The 17,174-nt window shown below is 42.2% G+C and overlaps 1 protein-coding gene across 1 annotated transcript; it reads right to left on the bottom strand.

Moving 5' to 3' along the window:
- Positions 1-9,408: 9,408 nt before the first annotated feature.
- LOC148007256 (oocyte-specific homeobox protein 4-like) lies at positions 9,409-16,106 on the bottom strand. The gene is made up of 2 exons (XM_087603219.1): positions 15,834-16,106; positions 9,409-10,059 (listed from the first exon to the last, which is right to left on the bottom strand). The coding sequence occupies exons 1-2, from the start codon at positions 16,104-16,106 to the stop codon at positions 9,409-9,411; spliced, it is 924 nt and encodes a 307-aa protein (XP_087459345.1).
- Positions 16,107-17,174: the final 1,068 nt, after the last annotated feature.

The raw sequence follows: 17,174 nt of genomic DNA, 5'->3' as shown, positions 1-17,174 counted from the left end.
AATAAAGAAATCCCAAAGGGAGACAACACTGGAGATAGAAAACCTAAGAAAGAGATCAGGAGTCATAGACCCAAGAATCACCAACAGAATACAAGAGATACAAGAGAGTCACAGGGGCAGAAGATACCATAGAAAACAATGACACAGTAGTCAAAGAAAAAGTAACATGCAAAAAGCTCCTAACCCCAAACATCCAGGAAATCCAGGACACAATGAGGAGATCAAACCTAAGGATAATAAGTATAGAAGAGAGTGAAGACTCCCAACTTAAAGGGCCAGTAAATATTTTCGTCAAAATTCTAGAAGGAAACTTCCCTAACCTACAGAAAGACATGCCCATAAACATACAAGAAGCCTACAGAACTCCAAAATAGACTGGACCAGAAAAGAAACTCCTTCTGTCACATAATAATCAAAACACCAAATGCACAAAACAAAGAAAGAATATTAAAAGCAATAAGGGAAAAGGTCAAGTAACATGTAAAGGCAGACCTATCAGAATTACACCAGACTTCTCACCAGAGACTATGAAAGCCAGAAGTTCTTGGGCAGATGTCATACAGACCCTAAGTGAATACAAATGCTTGCTCAGGTTACTGTATCCAGCAAAACTCTCAATTAACATAGATGGAGAAACCAAGATATTCCATGACAAAACCAAATTTACACAATATCTTTCCACAAATCCAGCCCTACAAAAGATAATAGATGGAAAACTCCAAAACAAGAAGGGAAAATACACCCTAGAAACAGCAAGAAAAGGGGTTGGGGATTTAGCTCAGTGGTAGAGCGCTTGCCTAGGAAGCGCAAGGCTCTGGGTTCGGTCCCCAGCCCCGAAAAAAAAGAAAAAAAAAAAAAAGAAAAAAGAAACATCAAGAAAGTAATCTTCTTGCAAAAAAACCCAAACAAACAAAAAACAAAAACAAAAAAGAGAGATCCATGCAAACATAATTCTACCTCTAAGAACAAAAATATAGGAAACAACAATAATTGGTTCCTATTATCTCTCAGCATCAATGAACTCAACTTACCAAAATGAACTACTGTATGACTGATTACTTTGCGTGGCATAGTCTCTCTTCATATCACTGGCTACTCTGGAAGAGTCAAACTCACATAGATACTCTTGCCTCTGCCTTGCAAGGGCTTGGGATAAAGGCATGTGGCACAACACTTGGATGAAATTTTTAAATCGATTTGGGAATAAAGACGAGGCTTCCCTGGATATTAGTGTGCTTCAGTCATAATTCATGGCATTAAAGGTGAGTCCTTCCACACCCAGCTTAATTCATTTTTTACAAGTTCATTTAGATTTTTTATGCAGTTTTCTGTATGTGGGCCTTGTGTGTGTGGGTGCTCAAGTCTAGAAAAGGTTTTTAGAGCCATTGTATCTGGAGTTACAGCCATATATGGAGTTACAGCCATATACGGAGTTCCAGACCAATTAGCAACCAAATTCCAGGATTCAAGATCAACAAACAATCTTTTCTTTTGTTGTCTCCATGAGTGTTTACATGCACATGTGTAAGTACAACATAAACATGCCTGGGGCTCTAAATCCAGAAGGAGGACTAAGATGCCAAAGGACTAGAATTCCAAATGCATGGTTGTGAGCCACCGAGTGGGAGCTGGGAACTAAACCAGTGTTTCCTAGTAAAGAAACTCTTGCTCTGTCGGCTGGAGCTACCGCTCCATCCCCACAATAAGCAATTCTCAGTTAAATCCAGCTCTAGTCCAAGAATGCTTAGAGTTTTGATGTTTTGCAGTGGGATGTAGTAGAATAGATCACATTAACGTTTACTCAAGCTAGGTATTGTGGTACATGCCTTTAGCCCAACACTTGTAAGACCAAACCAGGCAGATGTCTTGTGAGTTTCAGACCAGCCTTGACTACAGAACAAGTTAAAGGACAACCAGGCCTGTTACAGAAAAAAGACTGTCTCAAAGGAAGAGATGAAATAAATTAGTTATGAAAATTTGATAGTAACATAATCATTTGGCATACACTTTTAAATAAACACAAAGAATGTTGGAAAAGAAGGGCAAAACCAGCCCTCTTGACTGCTCTCAGAGACTGGGTCACCAATCAAAGTGCAGACATGGGTTCAACTTGGGCTCCCGGAACATATGTAGCAGATATGCACCTCAGTCTTCATGTGGGTCCCCAAGTAACTGGAGAGGAAGCTATTGGCTATCTCTGGAGCCATTCCCCTATCTAGGATGCCATGTTTTGCCTCACTGGGAGAGGATGCACCTAATCATGCAGAGACTTGATGATGCATTGGGGTGAGGGTATACCCATGGAGGGAACTCTATAGAGAACAAGGGGAAGAGGGATAGCAGAGGGACTGTGAGGAGGGGCTGAGAGGGAGATAGTGATCAGAAAATAAAATGAATATATTCATAAATGTAAAATATTGCCTAGACAAAGATGAAGCAGAAACTGAGGCAATGGCCAATCAATTATCATCCTAAATTGAAAACCAGCCTATGGGCAAGAACCAATCCATGACACTATTAATGATACTCTGTTATGTTTGCACATAGGAGTCTAGCATAACCACTGAACTGAGAATGGGACCCCTGTTGAAGGAATCAGAGAAAGGACTGGAAGAGCTTGAAGGGGCTTGAGACCCCATATGAACAACAATGTCAACCAACCAGAGCTTCCAGGGACCAAGCCACTACCCAAAGACTATACATGGACTGACCCTGGGCTCCAACTGCATAGGTAGCAATGAATAGACTAGTAAGAGCACCAGTGGAAGGGGAAGCCCTTGGTCCTGCCAAGACTGAACCCACAGTGAACGTGATTGTTGGGGGGAGGGTGGTAATGGAGGGAGGATGGGGAGGGGAACACCCATTTGTGTTTCTTAAAGAAAATGCAGGGGTTGGGGATTTAGCTCAGTGGTAGAGCGCTTGCCTAGCAAGCGCAAGGCCCTGGGTTCGGTCCCCAGCTCCGGAAAAAAAAATGCAGCATATTTTGTGAGTGATCACATTGGAAATACTTTCTGTACAGAATATGCAGCCAATAGGTTCTGTTCATTCTCTCCCATTAGAAGGCACCTTTTAGTTCTTTGTTACTATCCTTTTTTTTTAACCATTTCACCCTCCCTTTCTCTGTTTCTTTTTCTTCCTTCCTTTCTTCCTCCTCTTTCTCTCTTTCTCTCTCCCTCTCTTTCTTTCTTTCTCTCTTTCTTTCTTTCTGTGAATCTGTCTTTCTGTCTGAATCCAACGTGGTCTATGCACATAGCCTTTACACTCCTGAATCACACTATATAAATCAAACTGGCCTTCAAATTTTAGAGATCCTTCACCTTTGTCTCTTGAGTACCTGGATTAAGGTATAGGAAACCACTACCAGCTTGGTTTACACTGTATACAGGCCAAAGGTTTCTGGTTGAGGAGGCTTGATCCTAGGAGAATCTGAAAGGGATGGTAGGCATTTTGCCTGACTCCATGGAAACCAGGCTCATCACTACCCTGCAGCCCTCCATAGGTTTGTGGCCATCAGTCACGTAAATGGCCATGACCCACGCCCCTTCACAGGTAGAGGATGTGGCCACAGGTCATGTAGACCCACACATCTTCATTATATTGATGTACCTAAAGACCTGAAGACTTAGCCAATGAATTTTTCTTCGCAGACACTCCTCCCTGCAGAAGGAATTTAATCTCAGGCCCACTCTGAGAAGTGGGGTTCAGTTTTACTCATCCACTTTCTGCCATGACAATAAATGCCTTAAGACCACAGATTGTCTCTTTACATCGGGATCTGCCATCAGGACCTGTAGAAAGTGCCTTTTCCTACAGAGCTGCCATTTATTCTCCCGAAGAAACCCTCCCTGTGCTCCCAGCCACCTCCACCATCAAACCAGGCACCTCCAGTCCAGCCAAAGATTACCCTCATGAAAGCTGCCAGAGCTGCCCCTATTTTCCCTTTGGCCCAAGGTTAGATCCAGCCCCTGGTATCTCTACTCCATTCTCAGTTCTTCTCCGGCATCCCAGCAGCGCGTGGATGCACATGAGCCTGACAACCTGATGGCCCTGGCCTCCTTGCTGGCCCCAGGAACCCCTGGACCAGCTTCAGGTATGTCCCACTCTCAGACTGTGCTTCTGAAACCTGGGAGAGGTGTCCCACAGCTTCCCTACTTTGGTCAATTTCCTGCCTCTTGCCTCCTTGAGCAGCCCAAGTCCTCTGACAGAGTGGATGTAAGACCACAACATTATTGTACATTAAGTGCCCATGAAGTCCGGGAGAGTGCGGGTGATCTATTCCTGCATTGGAGGTCCAGGAAGTTGGCAGACACAGAACTGGGAAATTGGGGACTGCACAGGGTGCTTCATAAAAAGCTCATTGGAACTGAGCTGTCATGCACTGAAGATTTTAATTTTCTTGATGGTGTAGAACATTGTAAGGACATTTGGAATTTGATTAGAATCACTTTATTCATTCAAAGATAAAATATAAATTGTGCGAAGGACATTAGAGTATCTCATGAAATGATAATGGAAGGTCATAGTGAAGACAGTTGTATTAACTCACCTTGAAACTCAACACTCAGAAGCATGAAATTAGGAGAAGCTGTGGCAGGACAATGGAGGCTATGTAAAGATTTCGCTCCGTGTATTTATAGGCTGTTATTAATGTTCTTAAGGGATGGATACTGGGCTTTGTATGTTTAGGTGGGCAATTATGTCTTATCAATTGCATCTAAGGTTATTGTGTTGTGTGTTCTTTTATGTGATGATTTGAGTGTAGCCAATTGTGCGGCGGCAGGAGACAGTGGGCTGCCGAGGAGTTGGGATGTGTTTCCGCCAAGATATTTAGCAGATCTCTTGCGGCACCACAGTGCCAGACCTAGCAAGGTAAAAGACAACTATACCTTTTTTTATTTTTTATATTTTACAACAACAGATGGCGAACCAATGTATGGGCAAGAATCCAGTAGTAATCCTAAGAGTTGAGAGAAAGTTTTTATTTTCTAAGTAAGAGGAGGCCAGCGCCATGTTAAGTCATGTGGTCTCTTAAGGGCGGTGAATTTAACAAAGAAACAGGGAAGTATCCTGGGCTGGCAGGCTGTCGGTCCCAGGCTGTGTGATAAGTAATGGCAGCTCAGAGAGTTAGAGATTAAAAGCTGCTTTTTAAAGAAAATCTTTTAGAAAGTCTTTCAGGATACTCATATTCTTTTTAATGTGGGCTCCACGGGAATTTTGGGTTGAAATCCTAGTTAGACAAGCTACTTCTTAATTACAGGTATTATTAAAAGGTGATTAAGTTTGTTTTTAGAAAGAAGAGTAAAGAGATTACCTGAATCAGGTGGGGATTTTCATCCATGGTTCAGAACTTAGATGGGGAAAAATTAGTCACTACCTCCAAGTAGAGAGTTGTGATGAAATGTCTGTAACACCAGGGAGAGTGAATGCAGACATATATTATAGAAGTTATTAAGGTTAATGAAAAATCTGTGGCTCTGTGTAGAAAGCTTAACAGATGGATATATTTTGGATTAAAGTCCTGAGTTTTAAGTTACTTATTGGTTTTAGAATTGATAGAAGGTGTTTAAGTTTGTTTTAAGGAGAGTAAAGAGATTACCTGAATCACGTGGAGAATTTCATCCATGGTTCAGAACTTAGATAGGGAAAAATTGGTCACTACCTCCAAGTAGAGAGTTGTGATAAATGTCTGTAAAACCAGGGAGAGTGAATGCAGACATGTATTATAGAAGTTATTAAGGTTAAAGAAAAATCTGTGGTTCCGGGTAGAAAGCTTAACAGATGGATATATTTTGGGCTAAAGTCCTGTGTTGATATGTTGCTTATTGATATTGGAATTGAAAGAAGGTATTTGGTTTGTTTTATGAATTACCCGCTAAAGGTCATATGGCTCGTTGATGCCGGCTAGCAAAGGTTTGTGGTTATTTTTTATATCTACCACAACAGGAAGTTCAGATTCTCTTAACATGGGCTACACAGAAATTTTGGGTTAATTTCCTGATATCATAGAGTACAAAAGCCTATCAGGCTCATTGTTTAGCTTACTTCCTTTTTAAAAAATTGTTTAATTTTCATAATGGGTGTGACGTTGAGTTTCATGGTTATATTATTACTCTGGGAGAGAATGCAAGATATAAGCTTTTCTGGTTACAGACAAAGGAACACAGTATTTTTGGAGAAAGATTTTGTCTTTGTGTTTTTAAAAAGTGTGATTAGGCTCTTGAAACCTTACAGAGTCATACCGATCAGATTTGATAGAGGTAGACTGCCCAAAAAAATTAATGCAGGAGAATCAAACAAAAAGAGAGTTTGATTCTAAACTTTGGTCTTGAGAGTTGTATTTTACAGAGTGTGCCTACTTGGATTCCTGGTCTCAAGGACTTTCAGCTGGGTCCAGTCAGGACACATTGGCTACAGCATTTGCTTCATTCTTCCTACCCCCTACCCCGAAGGATATTTCAATGCCCATATTCAGCTTGAAGAAGTTATAGAGTAGTCGTCACCCCAATTCCCCGGACTTTGGGGGGCTGAAAGTAGTTATTCTAAAGTTGTTTTTATGTGGAATTTAGAAATGGTTGTAATTTAACAGGGAAGAATGAGCTAGATTGAGTTATACAGTCATAATCTCATTTGTTAACTAAGCTAAAATCATATCTTTGCTTTGATATAGAATTTATTTGTTAAAAGTTTAAAAGTACAAGGTTTAGAGCCAGTCCTTCTATTGATGTCATTACAAACTTCTGAATTGATTACACATGTGAGTTAAGGGCCAAATAGCAGACATATTGCTGACTTTGTGAGATTACTTTCAAGATATTATTAAGATATAAAGAAAACAGTAGGGATTGTCTTATATAGGTAGATAGTTTTCAAAAATGTCAGAAATCCCCAAAATTTGAGATTAAAGTTATTTATCTTTTGTTGAGACATGTCTGCTCCTAACAGTTCCCCTTTGGAGGATTTAACGAAGAATTTGAACATCTCTACCTCCAAATGAGGCAATACTTTGTGGCTAGGCAGCCACTAGACAAAACTGCCTGTTTCATCTGCAGACTAATACTGTCCAGAAAAGGACTAATTATGCAGAATAGTTGACTGATAAACTCTGCCAAGACAGGTGATCAGCCCTTCAAAATCTGCATTTCAAGAGTCTGTCAGTTGATTTTGGGCTAGAAGGATGAAGACTTGCACTCACATGTTGCTAACAGGGGACTGTGCTAGTGGAGATTTGTCTCTACAACCTCTCAGTTCTAGAAGCCATGTTAGGCTTCCTATGTGTATAGATATTTGGTCATTCTCAGATTTCTGATGGGGTTGAAGACTGATTATAGTCTCATAGCCTATCAGGCTGTTTACCTCTGAATATACATATTTTATTAGATAGCTCTCAGATAGTGTACAAGCTAGCCAAGATATAATATAGATTTTAAGCCTTTCTTAAGCTGGAATGGATAACTAAATGTTCTGTTTAACTGATATAGTATCGGACTGGGTGTTAGATATATTTTATGCTTTTAATTACAAAATAATAATAGCTGTGCTCGGCTTATATTTGAGAGAAAAGTTTTTTTTTTAAATTAGACAAAAAGGGTGAAATGTGGGATGATATCACTGGTGAGGCAGGTACAAGATAGAAGGAGGCCTGTCATTGGATGAGAAGGAAGGATGGGCGGGAGAAAAGTTTGAAGGAAGAGGAGGAGACTGGAACAAAGAGAGGAAGAGAGGAGGAGGAGAGGCTGAGAAGCTGTGGCAGGACAATGGAGGCTGACGTAAAGATCTTGCTCTGTGTATTTACAGGTTGTTATCAATGTTCTTAAGGGATGGATGGTACTGGGCTTTATATGTTTAGGGGCAATTATATCTTATCAATTGAATCTAAGGTTAAAAAAAAAAGAAGCGTGAAGTTAGCCAATATGTTATGGGCATCCTGGACAACTTGAGATCTCCTATACCTAAATACTGTTGATAGTCTGAACTGCAGCCTCAAGCCATGCTGGTGTCACCAGAGCACTGAGGCCATATAGAGGTGAATGGCCTATGCTTCTCCCTTAGCCCATGTCAGTGTCTATGATTCTGGAGACCTCTGAGAACCCCATCAGAAGCAGATACTGCTCCTAGGCTCTGTGTTCTTGGTGTGCTTTTGCAGGAAACACTGTGAAAATTCATAATTCATTCTTTCACTATGTGAAGAGCAAGAAGAATTCTATTGGTGTGATATTGATGACTGAAGATGCAGGGTAACACTGAGGGATATGCAAGGCTTTTGTCATAACAGCATTCACATGCCAACTCCCCCCACCTCCCAAGAAAGTAGCATACTATTACCGTCATGAAGAAATTTAAGACAATTGTTACATGAGATAGAATGCTGAAGTGTACCACTCCCCAGTTGGTGGCTCATGGCAGGGGTCCAGGAGGGGAAGAGATATATTCTATATATGGAGCAGTCCAGGAAGAGTTTTCTCCAGTGAGAATATAGATAACACAACATTAATCTGGTTTATTTTTATTTTTTTTTACTCTTTGGGGGGCAGGGTGATTAAAAGGTGGGTGGACATGGAATGACAGTGCTTGTGATCAGGTGGTATCTGCTTTTAAAAATGTGAGAGAATCTATACAAATGATTTGTTATGGCTGTATATATGGTATATACTGAAAATATATAATACTACATTAACTGAGAAACTTGCAAAAAAATCTCCCTTGAAAATTTTCCACATCAGGTGTTCAAACAATCAGTCTCGAAATTTCATCCATGAATTTTGGTAGATGGTGACAGGAGTGTCCTAAACCTCGGGATCAGCAGTTCTTAAATGATATCCCAGGGGTGAGTAGTACTTAGTTAAGTCAGGCTGGGACATTTGGTCTAAGGCAGCATCCAACTCAATGAAATGTTCAAGGAAGAGCTGGTCTTGGATGGCAGTCTGGTCTTGAACATCTTCTGTGAGTGTGTGTTGAGCATTGGATTCCCGGCTATCATAGCTGTGCTGGTCTGTGGAGTTTGGGCTAAGACTGGATGTGGGCTGCATCTGGTTGTGCAGATCTTGTAACAAACTGAAAACTGATCTACAATACTACCTCCTGTTGCTAGACCTTTGACAGCCTGTATATACATCAGGATTGCACATAAGAGACTCTCATTTGTCTGAGCAATGGAAAAGATTTATTTAGGGTCTGAGATCATACTAAGGGTGAGAGGAAGAGAAAAGCTAACATGAGATGTTCCATTCCATTGGAAAATATGGATTCTGAGTCTGGGGAACTACTTGATGGGCTGCTGCTCCACGGAGAATGAGAACTGAGAACATACTGTCTGTTGAACAGGATATCCTCAAAGACAGAGATTAGTAGAAAGACAGTGCCTTGAAGACTGGGAAGCTTAGCAGAGGAATCCTGACCTGGCATTGTCATTTATACCATAGCCTTCTTCCTCTGCTTCCTGGGCTTCCTAGACCTCGTATTCCTTAGGTAGATCTCACAGGCCTGGTCAATGCTGGAGAAGATGGCCATTTGGTCAATGGAATTACTCGAGGGGCTGAGTTCAGGAAGAGGGCTCACAACTGATGGAGTCTGACACATGGAGAAGGTGGATTCTGCATTATGGGTAATATTTGAAAGTTCAAGTAGATGGGGAGAGTTTAAGCCTGAGGGTCTCTCACACATAGAATCATCACTAGCTGACACGTCAAGAGGGGAAAGAACATTTGGAAGGCCAGACCTATCACAAGATAAGAGTCCTGGTTTCCTGGGCACTTTGGTACATTTCTGATTCTGATGCTCCTTGATAACATGGCTCTTGCTAAAACACCCCTCTTCCAAGGGCTGATCAATGAGGAAGAATTTGGATTCCTGGTGAGGAGAGTTCTTTGATGGTCTAAACTGAGGAGGACAGCTGACATCCATGTGGCTCTGGCACACAGAATCTGTACTCGTAGCAGAAAGTGGAACTTCACCAGCTTTGGGGTAGGTAGGCCTAGAGTGACGTCCACTTCCAATCTTCCCAGGAGGTTGTTGACACTTTTTCTTCTGTCTTTCTCTGGCTCGTCTATTCTTAAAATAGATCTAGAGACAAAGGAAAGGAGAGCTGATAAGAGGTCAGTTGTCTCCTTCCGGTCTGAGCAGACTTTGGGCAGTGGCTCTGCACCCAGTTCCACATCACTCAGAGAAAGCTGAACTCTCAGGTGCTCTGAAACATCCAGAATCACAGGATCATATATTACAGAGGAAGCTGGAGTCCCAGGAGATCAGACACAATCAGGAGCTCTGACACAGACAAGTTCACAGGTGAGGTTACAACATCTTTCCCAACACCCAGTATAACTGGGATCCTCACAGGAACCAGGGAAACACAAACCCCTGATCAGACAGAGGCATAGGTTCTTTCAAGCCACTGTTCCTGGAGCAGTGCCAAGACCCTGGCCACCCACCCACTACTGCAACATACTGAGAAAGCTTGACTACCAGGGACTCTGACACAACAGAATTTCAGGAACTTGGTCACACAGGATTCCAGGATCCCAGAGGCAGATTGACTTCACAGGAGCTCTGACACACCCAAGATATCAGGATCACAGGATAACTGGATCACAGAATCACAGAAACAAAGAGGCAGTTGTACTCTGAGGGGTTCTGACACAAGCAGGATTAGACAAAGGAGAGACTGCAATCAGAGACAGCAAGAGCAGGTAGCAATAGAGATAACCAGATGGCCAGAGGTAGTCAGGAGAACAGAAGCAACAGAAACCAAGGCTACTTGGTATCATTAGAACCCAGTTCTCCCAGTACAGTAAGTCCTGGATGATTGGTTATGCTGGGAAAACAAGATTCGGACTTAAAAATCACATGTCATGAGGATGATAGATGATTTTCGGAAGTACATAAATGAATCCCTTAAAGAACTACAGGAGAACACAGGTTAAATAAGTAGAAGCAGTTACAAAAGAAACAAAAAAAATCCCTTTAAAATGATAAGAAAACACAACAACGCAGGTGAAGGAATTGAACAAAACAATCCAGGATCTAAAAGTGGAAATATAAACAATAAAGAAATGACAATGGGAGACAACCCTAGAGATAGAAAACCTAGGAAAGAGATCAGGAATCATATACACAAGCATCACCAACAAAATAGAAAAGATAGAAGAGAGAATCTCAGGTGCAGAAGATACCATTAAAAATACTAACAACAGTCACCAAAAATGCAAAATGCAAAAGATCCTAACCAAAAACATCCAGGAAATCCAGAACACAATGAGAAGACCAAACTTGAGAAAAAGGTAAAGACAAGAGCAAAGTTTCCCAACTTAAAGGGCCAGTCTTCAACAAAATTATAGAGGAAAACTTTCCTAACCTAAAGAAAGAGATGCCCATGAACAACAAGATACCTTTGGACTCCAAATACTGGACCAGAAAAGTAACTCTTTCTGGCACATGATAATCAAAACACCAAATGCACAAAACAAGGAAAGAATATTCAACACAGTAAGGGAAATAGGGTAAGTAACATACATATGCAGACCTATCAGAATTACAACAGACTTCTCAACAGAGACAGTGAAAGCCAGAATATCCTGGGCAGAGGTCAGACAGACCCAAGAGAACACAAATGCCAGCCAAGGCTACTATATCCAGCAAAACTCTCAATTCCATATGTGGAGAAACAAAGATATTCCACAAGAGAACCAAATTCATACAATATATTTCCACAAATCTAGACCTACAAAGGATAATAAATGGAAAACTCATCATCCTGAGTGAGGTAACCCAATCACAGACAAACACACATGGTATGCACTCACTGATAAGTGGATATTAGCCCAAATGCTCAAATTACACAAGATGCAATGCATGGACCAAAGAAACTCAAGAAAGATGACCAAAAAGCAGATGCTTCACTACTTTTTTAAAGGAGAACAAAAATATCCATAGGAGGTGATAGGGAGGCAAAGTTTAGAGCAGAGACTGAAGGAATGGCCATTAGGGCCTGCCCTACATGTGAGATATGTATGTGTGTGTGTATACACACACACACACACACACACACACACACACACACACACACACACACAAAATACACAGCCACCAAAACTAGGTAAGATGGATGAAGCTAAGAGCAGGTTAGCATGTAGAAGAATGCAAATTGATCCCATTCTTATCACACTGTACAAAGCTTAAGTCCAAGTGGATCAAGGACCTCTACAGAAAACAAGATACACTCAAACTAATAAAATAAAATGTGGGGAAGAGTCTCGAACATATGGACACGGGGTAAAATTTCCTCAACAGAACACCAATGGCTTATGCTCTAAGATCAAGAATCAACAAATGGGACTTCATTAAATTGCAAAACCTCTGTAAGGCAAAGGACACTATTATTAGGACAAAACAGCAACCAATAGATTGGGAAAAAATCTTTACCAATCCTACATCTGATAGAGGGCTCATATCCAAAATATAAAAAGAACTCAAGCAGTTAGACTCCAGAGAGCCAAATAACCCCAATAAAAATGGGTTACAGAGTTAAACGGATCATTCTCAGCTGAAGGAATATTGAATGGCCAAAAAGCACCTAAAGAAATTTTCAACATCCTTAGTCGTCAGGGAAATGCACATCAAAACAACCCTGAGATTCCACCTCACACAAGTGAGAATGGCTAAGCTAAAGCTAAGGCTAGCAAGGATCTGGAGAAAGAGGAACACTTCTCTATTGTTGGTGGGATTGCAACTTGATCCAACCACTCTGGAATTCAGTCTGGCATTTCCTCAGAAAACTGGACATAGTGCTACCTATTGACCCAGCTAAACCACTTCAGGGCATATACCCAAAAGACGTTCCAACATAAAATAGAAACACATGCTTCTCTATTGTTTATAATAGCCAGAAGCTGGAAAGAACCAGATATCCTTTAACAGAGGAATGGATACAAAAATGTGGTACATTTACCCAAGGGAGTACTACACAGCTATTAAAACTAATGACTTCATGAAATTCTTAGGCAAATGGATGGAACTAGAGAGATATGCCCAGTCACAAAAGAACACACATGGTATGCACTCACTGATAACTGGATATTATCCCAAAAGCTTGTTATCCAACATACAATCCACAGACCACGTGAAGGTCAAGGAGGACAACCACAGTGTGGATTCTTCTGACTTTCTTAAAAAGGTGGAACAAAAATATTCATAGGAGGAGATGTGGAGACAAAGTTTGGAGCAGAGACTGAAGGAATGGCCATTCAGGGACTGCCCCACCAGTGAATCCAGCCCATGTTTTTTTATTTTTATTTTTATTTTTATTTTTATTTTTTTATTCTTTTTTTTATTAACTTGAGTAATTCTTATTTACATTTTGAATGTTATTCCCTTTCCCAGTTTCCCGGCCAACATCCCCCAAACCCTCCCCCTCCCCTTCTTTATGGGTGTTCCCCTCCCCATCCTTCCCCCATTGCCGCCCTCCCCCCAACAATCTAGTTCACTGGGGGTTCAGTCTTAGCAGGACCCAGGGCTTCCCCTTCCACTGGTGCTTATACTAGGATATTCATTGCTACCTATGAGGTCAGAGTCCAGGGTCAGTCCATGCATAGTCTTTAGGTAGTGGCTTAGTCCCTGGAAGCTCTGGTTGGTTGGCATTGTTGTTCATATGGGGTCTCAAGCCCCTTCAAGCTCTTCCAGTCCTTTCTCTGATTCCTTCAATGGGGATCCTGTTCTCAGTTCAGTGGTTTGCTGCTGGCATTCCCCTCTGTATTTGCTGTATTCTGGCTGTGTCTCTCAGGAGAGATCTACATCCAGGCCCCTGTCGGCCTGCACTTCTTTGCTTCATCCATCTTGTCTAATTGGGTGGCTGTATATGTATCAGTCACATGTGGGGCAGGCTCTGAATGCCAGCCCAATTTTTTATACAGCCACCAAACCTGGAGAATATTGATGAATCCAAGAAGTGCATGCTGAAAGGAGCCTGATATAGCTGTCGCCTGAGAGGTTCAACCAGAGTGTAACAAATACAGAGGAGAATGCAAGCAGCAAACCATTGAACTAAGAAAAGAGTCCCTGTAGGAGGACATAGAGAAAGGATTGAAGGAGCTGGAGGGGCTTGCAACCCCAAAAGAACAACAATACAAACCAACCAGAACTCCCAGGGACTAAACCACTACCCAAAGAGTACACATGAACAGAACCATGGCTCCAGCTGCATATGTAGCAGAGGATGGCCTTGTTGGGCACTAACGGGAGAAGCCTGTGGTCCTGCCAAAGCTGGATCCCCTAGTGTAGGGAAATGTCAGGGTACAAAGACAGGAAGGTTGTGTGCTTTGGGAGGGGGAACACCCTTAGAAAAGGAGGAGGGAGGATCAGATTGGGGACCTATGGAAACCAGGAACGGAAATAACATTTGAAATGTAAATAAAAATAGCAATAAAAATAAATTACATATTGCTAAGAAAAAAAGAAAGACAATATGATCTTGAGTGAGGTAACCAAATCTTCTCTCTCTCTCTCTCTCTCTCTCTCTCTCTCTCTCTCTCTCTTCCTCTCTCTCTCTCTCTCTCTCTCTCTCTCTTTCTCTCTCTCTCTCTCTCTCTCTCTCTCTCTCTCTCTCTCTCACACACACACACACACACACAAACCCACGTGGTATGCACTCACTGATAAGTGGATATTAACCCAAAAGCTCAGAACACCCAAGAAACAATTTAGAGACCACCTGAAGGCCAAGAAGAAGAAAGACCAAACTGTGGATGTTTCAGTCCGAAGAAGGAGAAACTATAAAATATGCACTGGAGGAAATTCTAGACAAAGTGTGGAACAAGACAGAAGGAATGGCCATTCAGAGACTATCACACCTGAGGATCAACCCCACACACAGTCACCAAACCCAGACACTGTTGGAGATGCCAAGAAATGCATGCTGACTGGAGCCTGAGATAACCATCTCCTGAGTGGCTCTGCAAGAAACTTACTGAAGCGGATGGGCATGATTTCAGCCAACCGGTGAACTGAGCCCTGGGACCCTAATGGAGGAGTTAGAGAAAGGACTGAAGGAACTAAATGGTTTGCCACCCCATAGAAAGGACAACAATATCAACCACCAGACACCTCAGTGCTCCCAGGGACTAAACCACCAACTAAAGAGTATACATGAAGAAACCAATGGCTACAGCCACATACATAGTAGAGGATGGCCTTGTCAGTCATCAATAGGAGAAGAGACCCTTGGTCCTGTGAAGGCTCAGTGCCCCAGTGTAGGGGAATGCCAGCAGGGAGGGAGGAGGGAGTGGCAAAGGCGGTGGGAGAAAAACCACAGAAGCAGGGTGCCAGATGGGAGAAGGGGTTTCAAGAACAGGAACCACAAAAGGGGAAAACATTTGAAAACTAAATAAAGAAAATATCCAATAGAAGAAAAGCAAGAGGTTGTTTGTACCCTCTGGGTCTCTAGTATGGAGATGCTGGGTGAAAACCCTGGGCTTTGGTTTGTACCCACCATCCATCAGAGAACTCTAAGGAACCTGAGCACGAAAGCATAAAGGCAGGAAGAGCTGGACTTGAAAACCACAGAAAAAGGAAATATCTATATGGAGTCATAAATTTTGAGGCTGGCAATGACCACTAAGATTCAGTGACAGTGTGGTACCAGTACGGCTCCCCCATGCACCAGAATTGTGCACTGAGGTTAAGGAAGATTTGAATCCAGTTTTTACCACCTTTCTCCAACCTGGAACTGGGGCAAAGAACTCAAAGCTATTGACAGGCACAAAAATGCAACAGTCAGGAAGTGTACAAGTGACCCATGTTGAGTGGCTATCTGAATTGTAGAGAGGGAAACACAAGAGAGGCCATACCTTGATCTGTTTCTCATTTAGCCCAAGACTTTGAGCCAGTGACCTGCATTGTTCCCGGCTCACGAAATTGTTCGCATTATAATGGTCTTGCAGGGATAGCTTTTGCTTTTCGGAGAGCACATTTCGTGTCTTGCTCTCCATTCCTGGATCATCAGGAGAATCTGGTGACACTGAAGGTACCTGAGAAGCCATGAGACCTTGTTGACTTGCTAGATCCGCGGCACCTGGAGAATTGGAGGATTTGTTACTTGAAAGAACAGAGTCTCCTGCCATCATTTGTAGATTGGATGGTCATTAGAACCCTTGGAAAACTAGAGATCTCTAGATTTCCTGGAAATTTTATCCTTGTGCCAGACTTGGTTGAACAAGAGAACCTGAGACTAGTCAGGAGGGTGGGGGAGAAAGGGAGGGAGAGACAGAGACAGAGACAGAGACAGAGAGATCTCAGAACTCTAGAGGTTTATCTTCTTCACTCAGGCATCCCGTCAAAGGCCTCTTCCTTAGTCAACTACACAAAACATAGTAGCTGGGCCAGCAACATGGTGTCTCAGCAGCCGAATTCCTCTGACTTCTGTGAGCCCTGCATGCCTATGGTTCCCAGTGCTGATATCTATGGGGGAAAACTTCAACTGCTCCTGCCTTTTTTTCAGGACCATCTATCCAACTCTCTGGGAATTTGGGGGACATCAACCTCCAAACACATAAGCCAGCTGCAGAATGCTTCCAAAAGCTCTTCATCTGCTAGCTCCCTCTGTCCTCCATGAGTGTAGCCACCCACAACATATCCATCATATACAAATTATACTCAGGACACCCACTCACCTGGCAAACAGTAGGTTGTTTTACCTTGATGGGTCTCCTCTCTGTGTTTGACTAGTTCTTCAGGAACCGGGCCTTAAATATCTTCTCCAGGCAGGATACTCAAAGCTCCACCCACTCTTTGGCTCCTCCCTCACTGCCGAACCTGCAATTCCTAAGATGAACCCTCCCTTTAAACACTCCTCCCAGACACTCCTTGTCTAATTGATTGAATCACAATTGTTTAGTTTTTTCCATTGATTTTTTGAGTCAGGGTCTGTCATTGCAGGAAGCTCTTTTCTTCCCAAGCCTATAAGTCATCCTGTTCTACCCAGAAAAACAATTCCTGGCTGTTTAGGGGGGAAACTCATGTAAAATATGTCATCAGTCTCACATGATGTTTACCTTTATTCAATGGACTCAGGAGACAAACCAGGTGCATCATTCTAGTGCATCATTCTAAGTTCAAGGCTAGCCTCAACTACAAAACACTTTACAGGACAGATGGAGCTCCACAGAAAAACCATCTTCCAGATTATAAAT

This window comes from Rattus norvegicus, chromosome 1 (genome assembly GCF_021556685.1).
Source record: "Rattus norvegicus strain SHRSP/BbbUtx chromosome 1, alternate assembly SHRSP_T2T, whole genome shotgun sequence".
NCBI lineage: Eukaryota > Metazoa > Chordata > Mammalia > Rodentia > Muridae > Rattus > Rattus norvegicus.
Note: the sequence above shows the minus strand (reverse complement) of the source record. Positions and strands in the feature narration are given on the sequence as shown.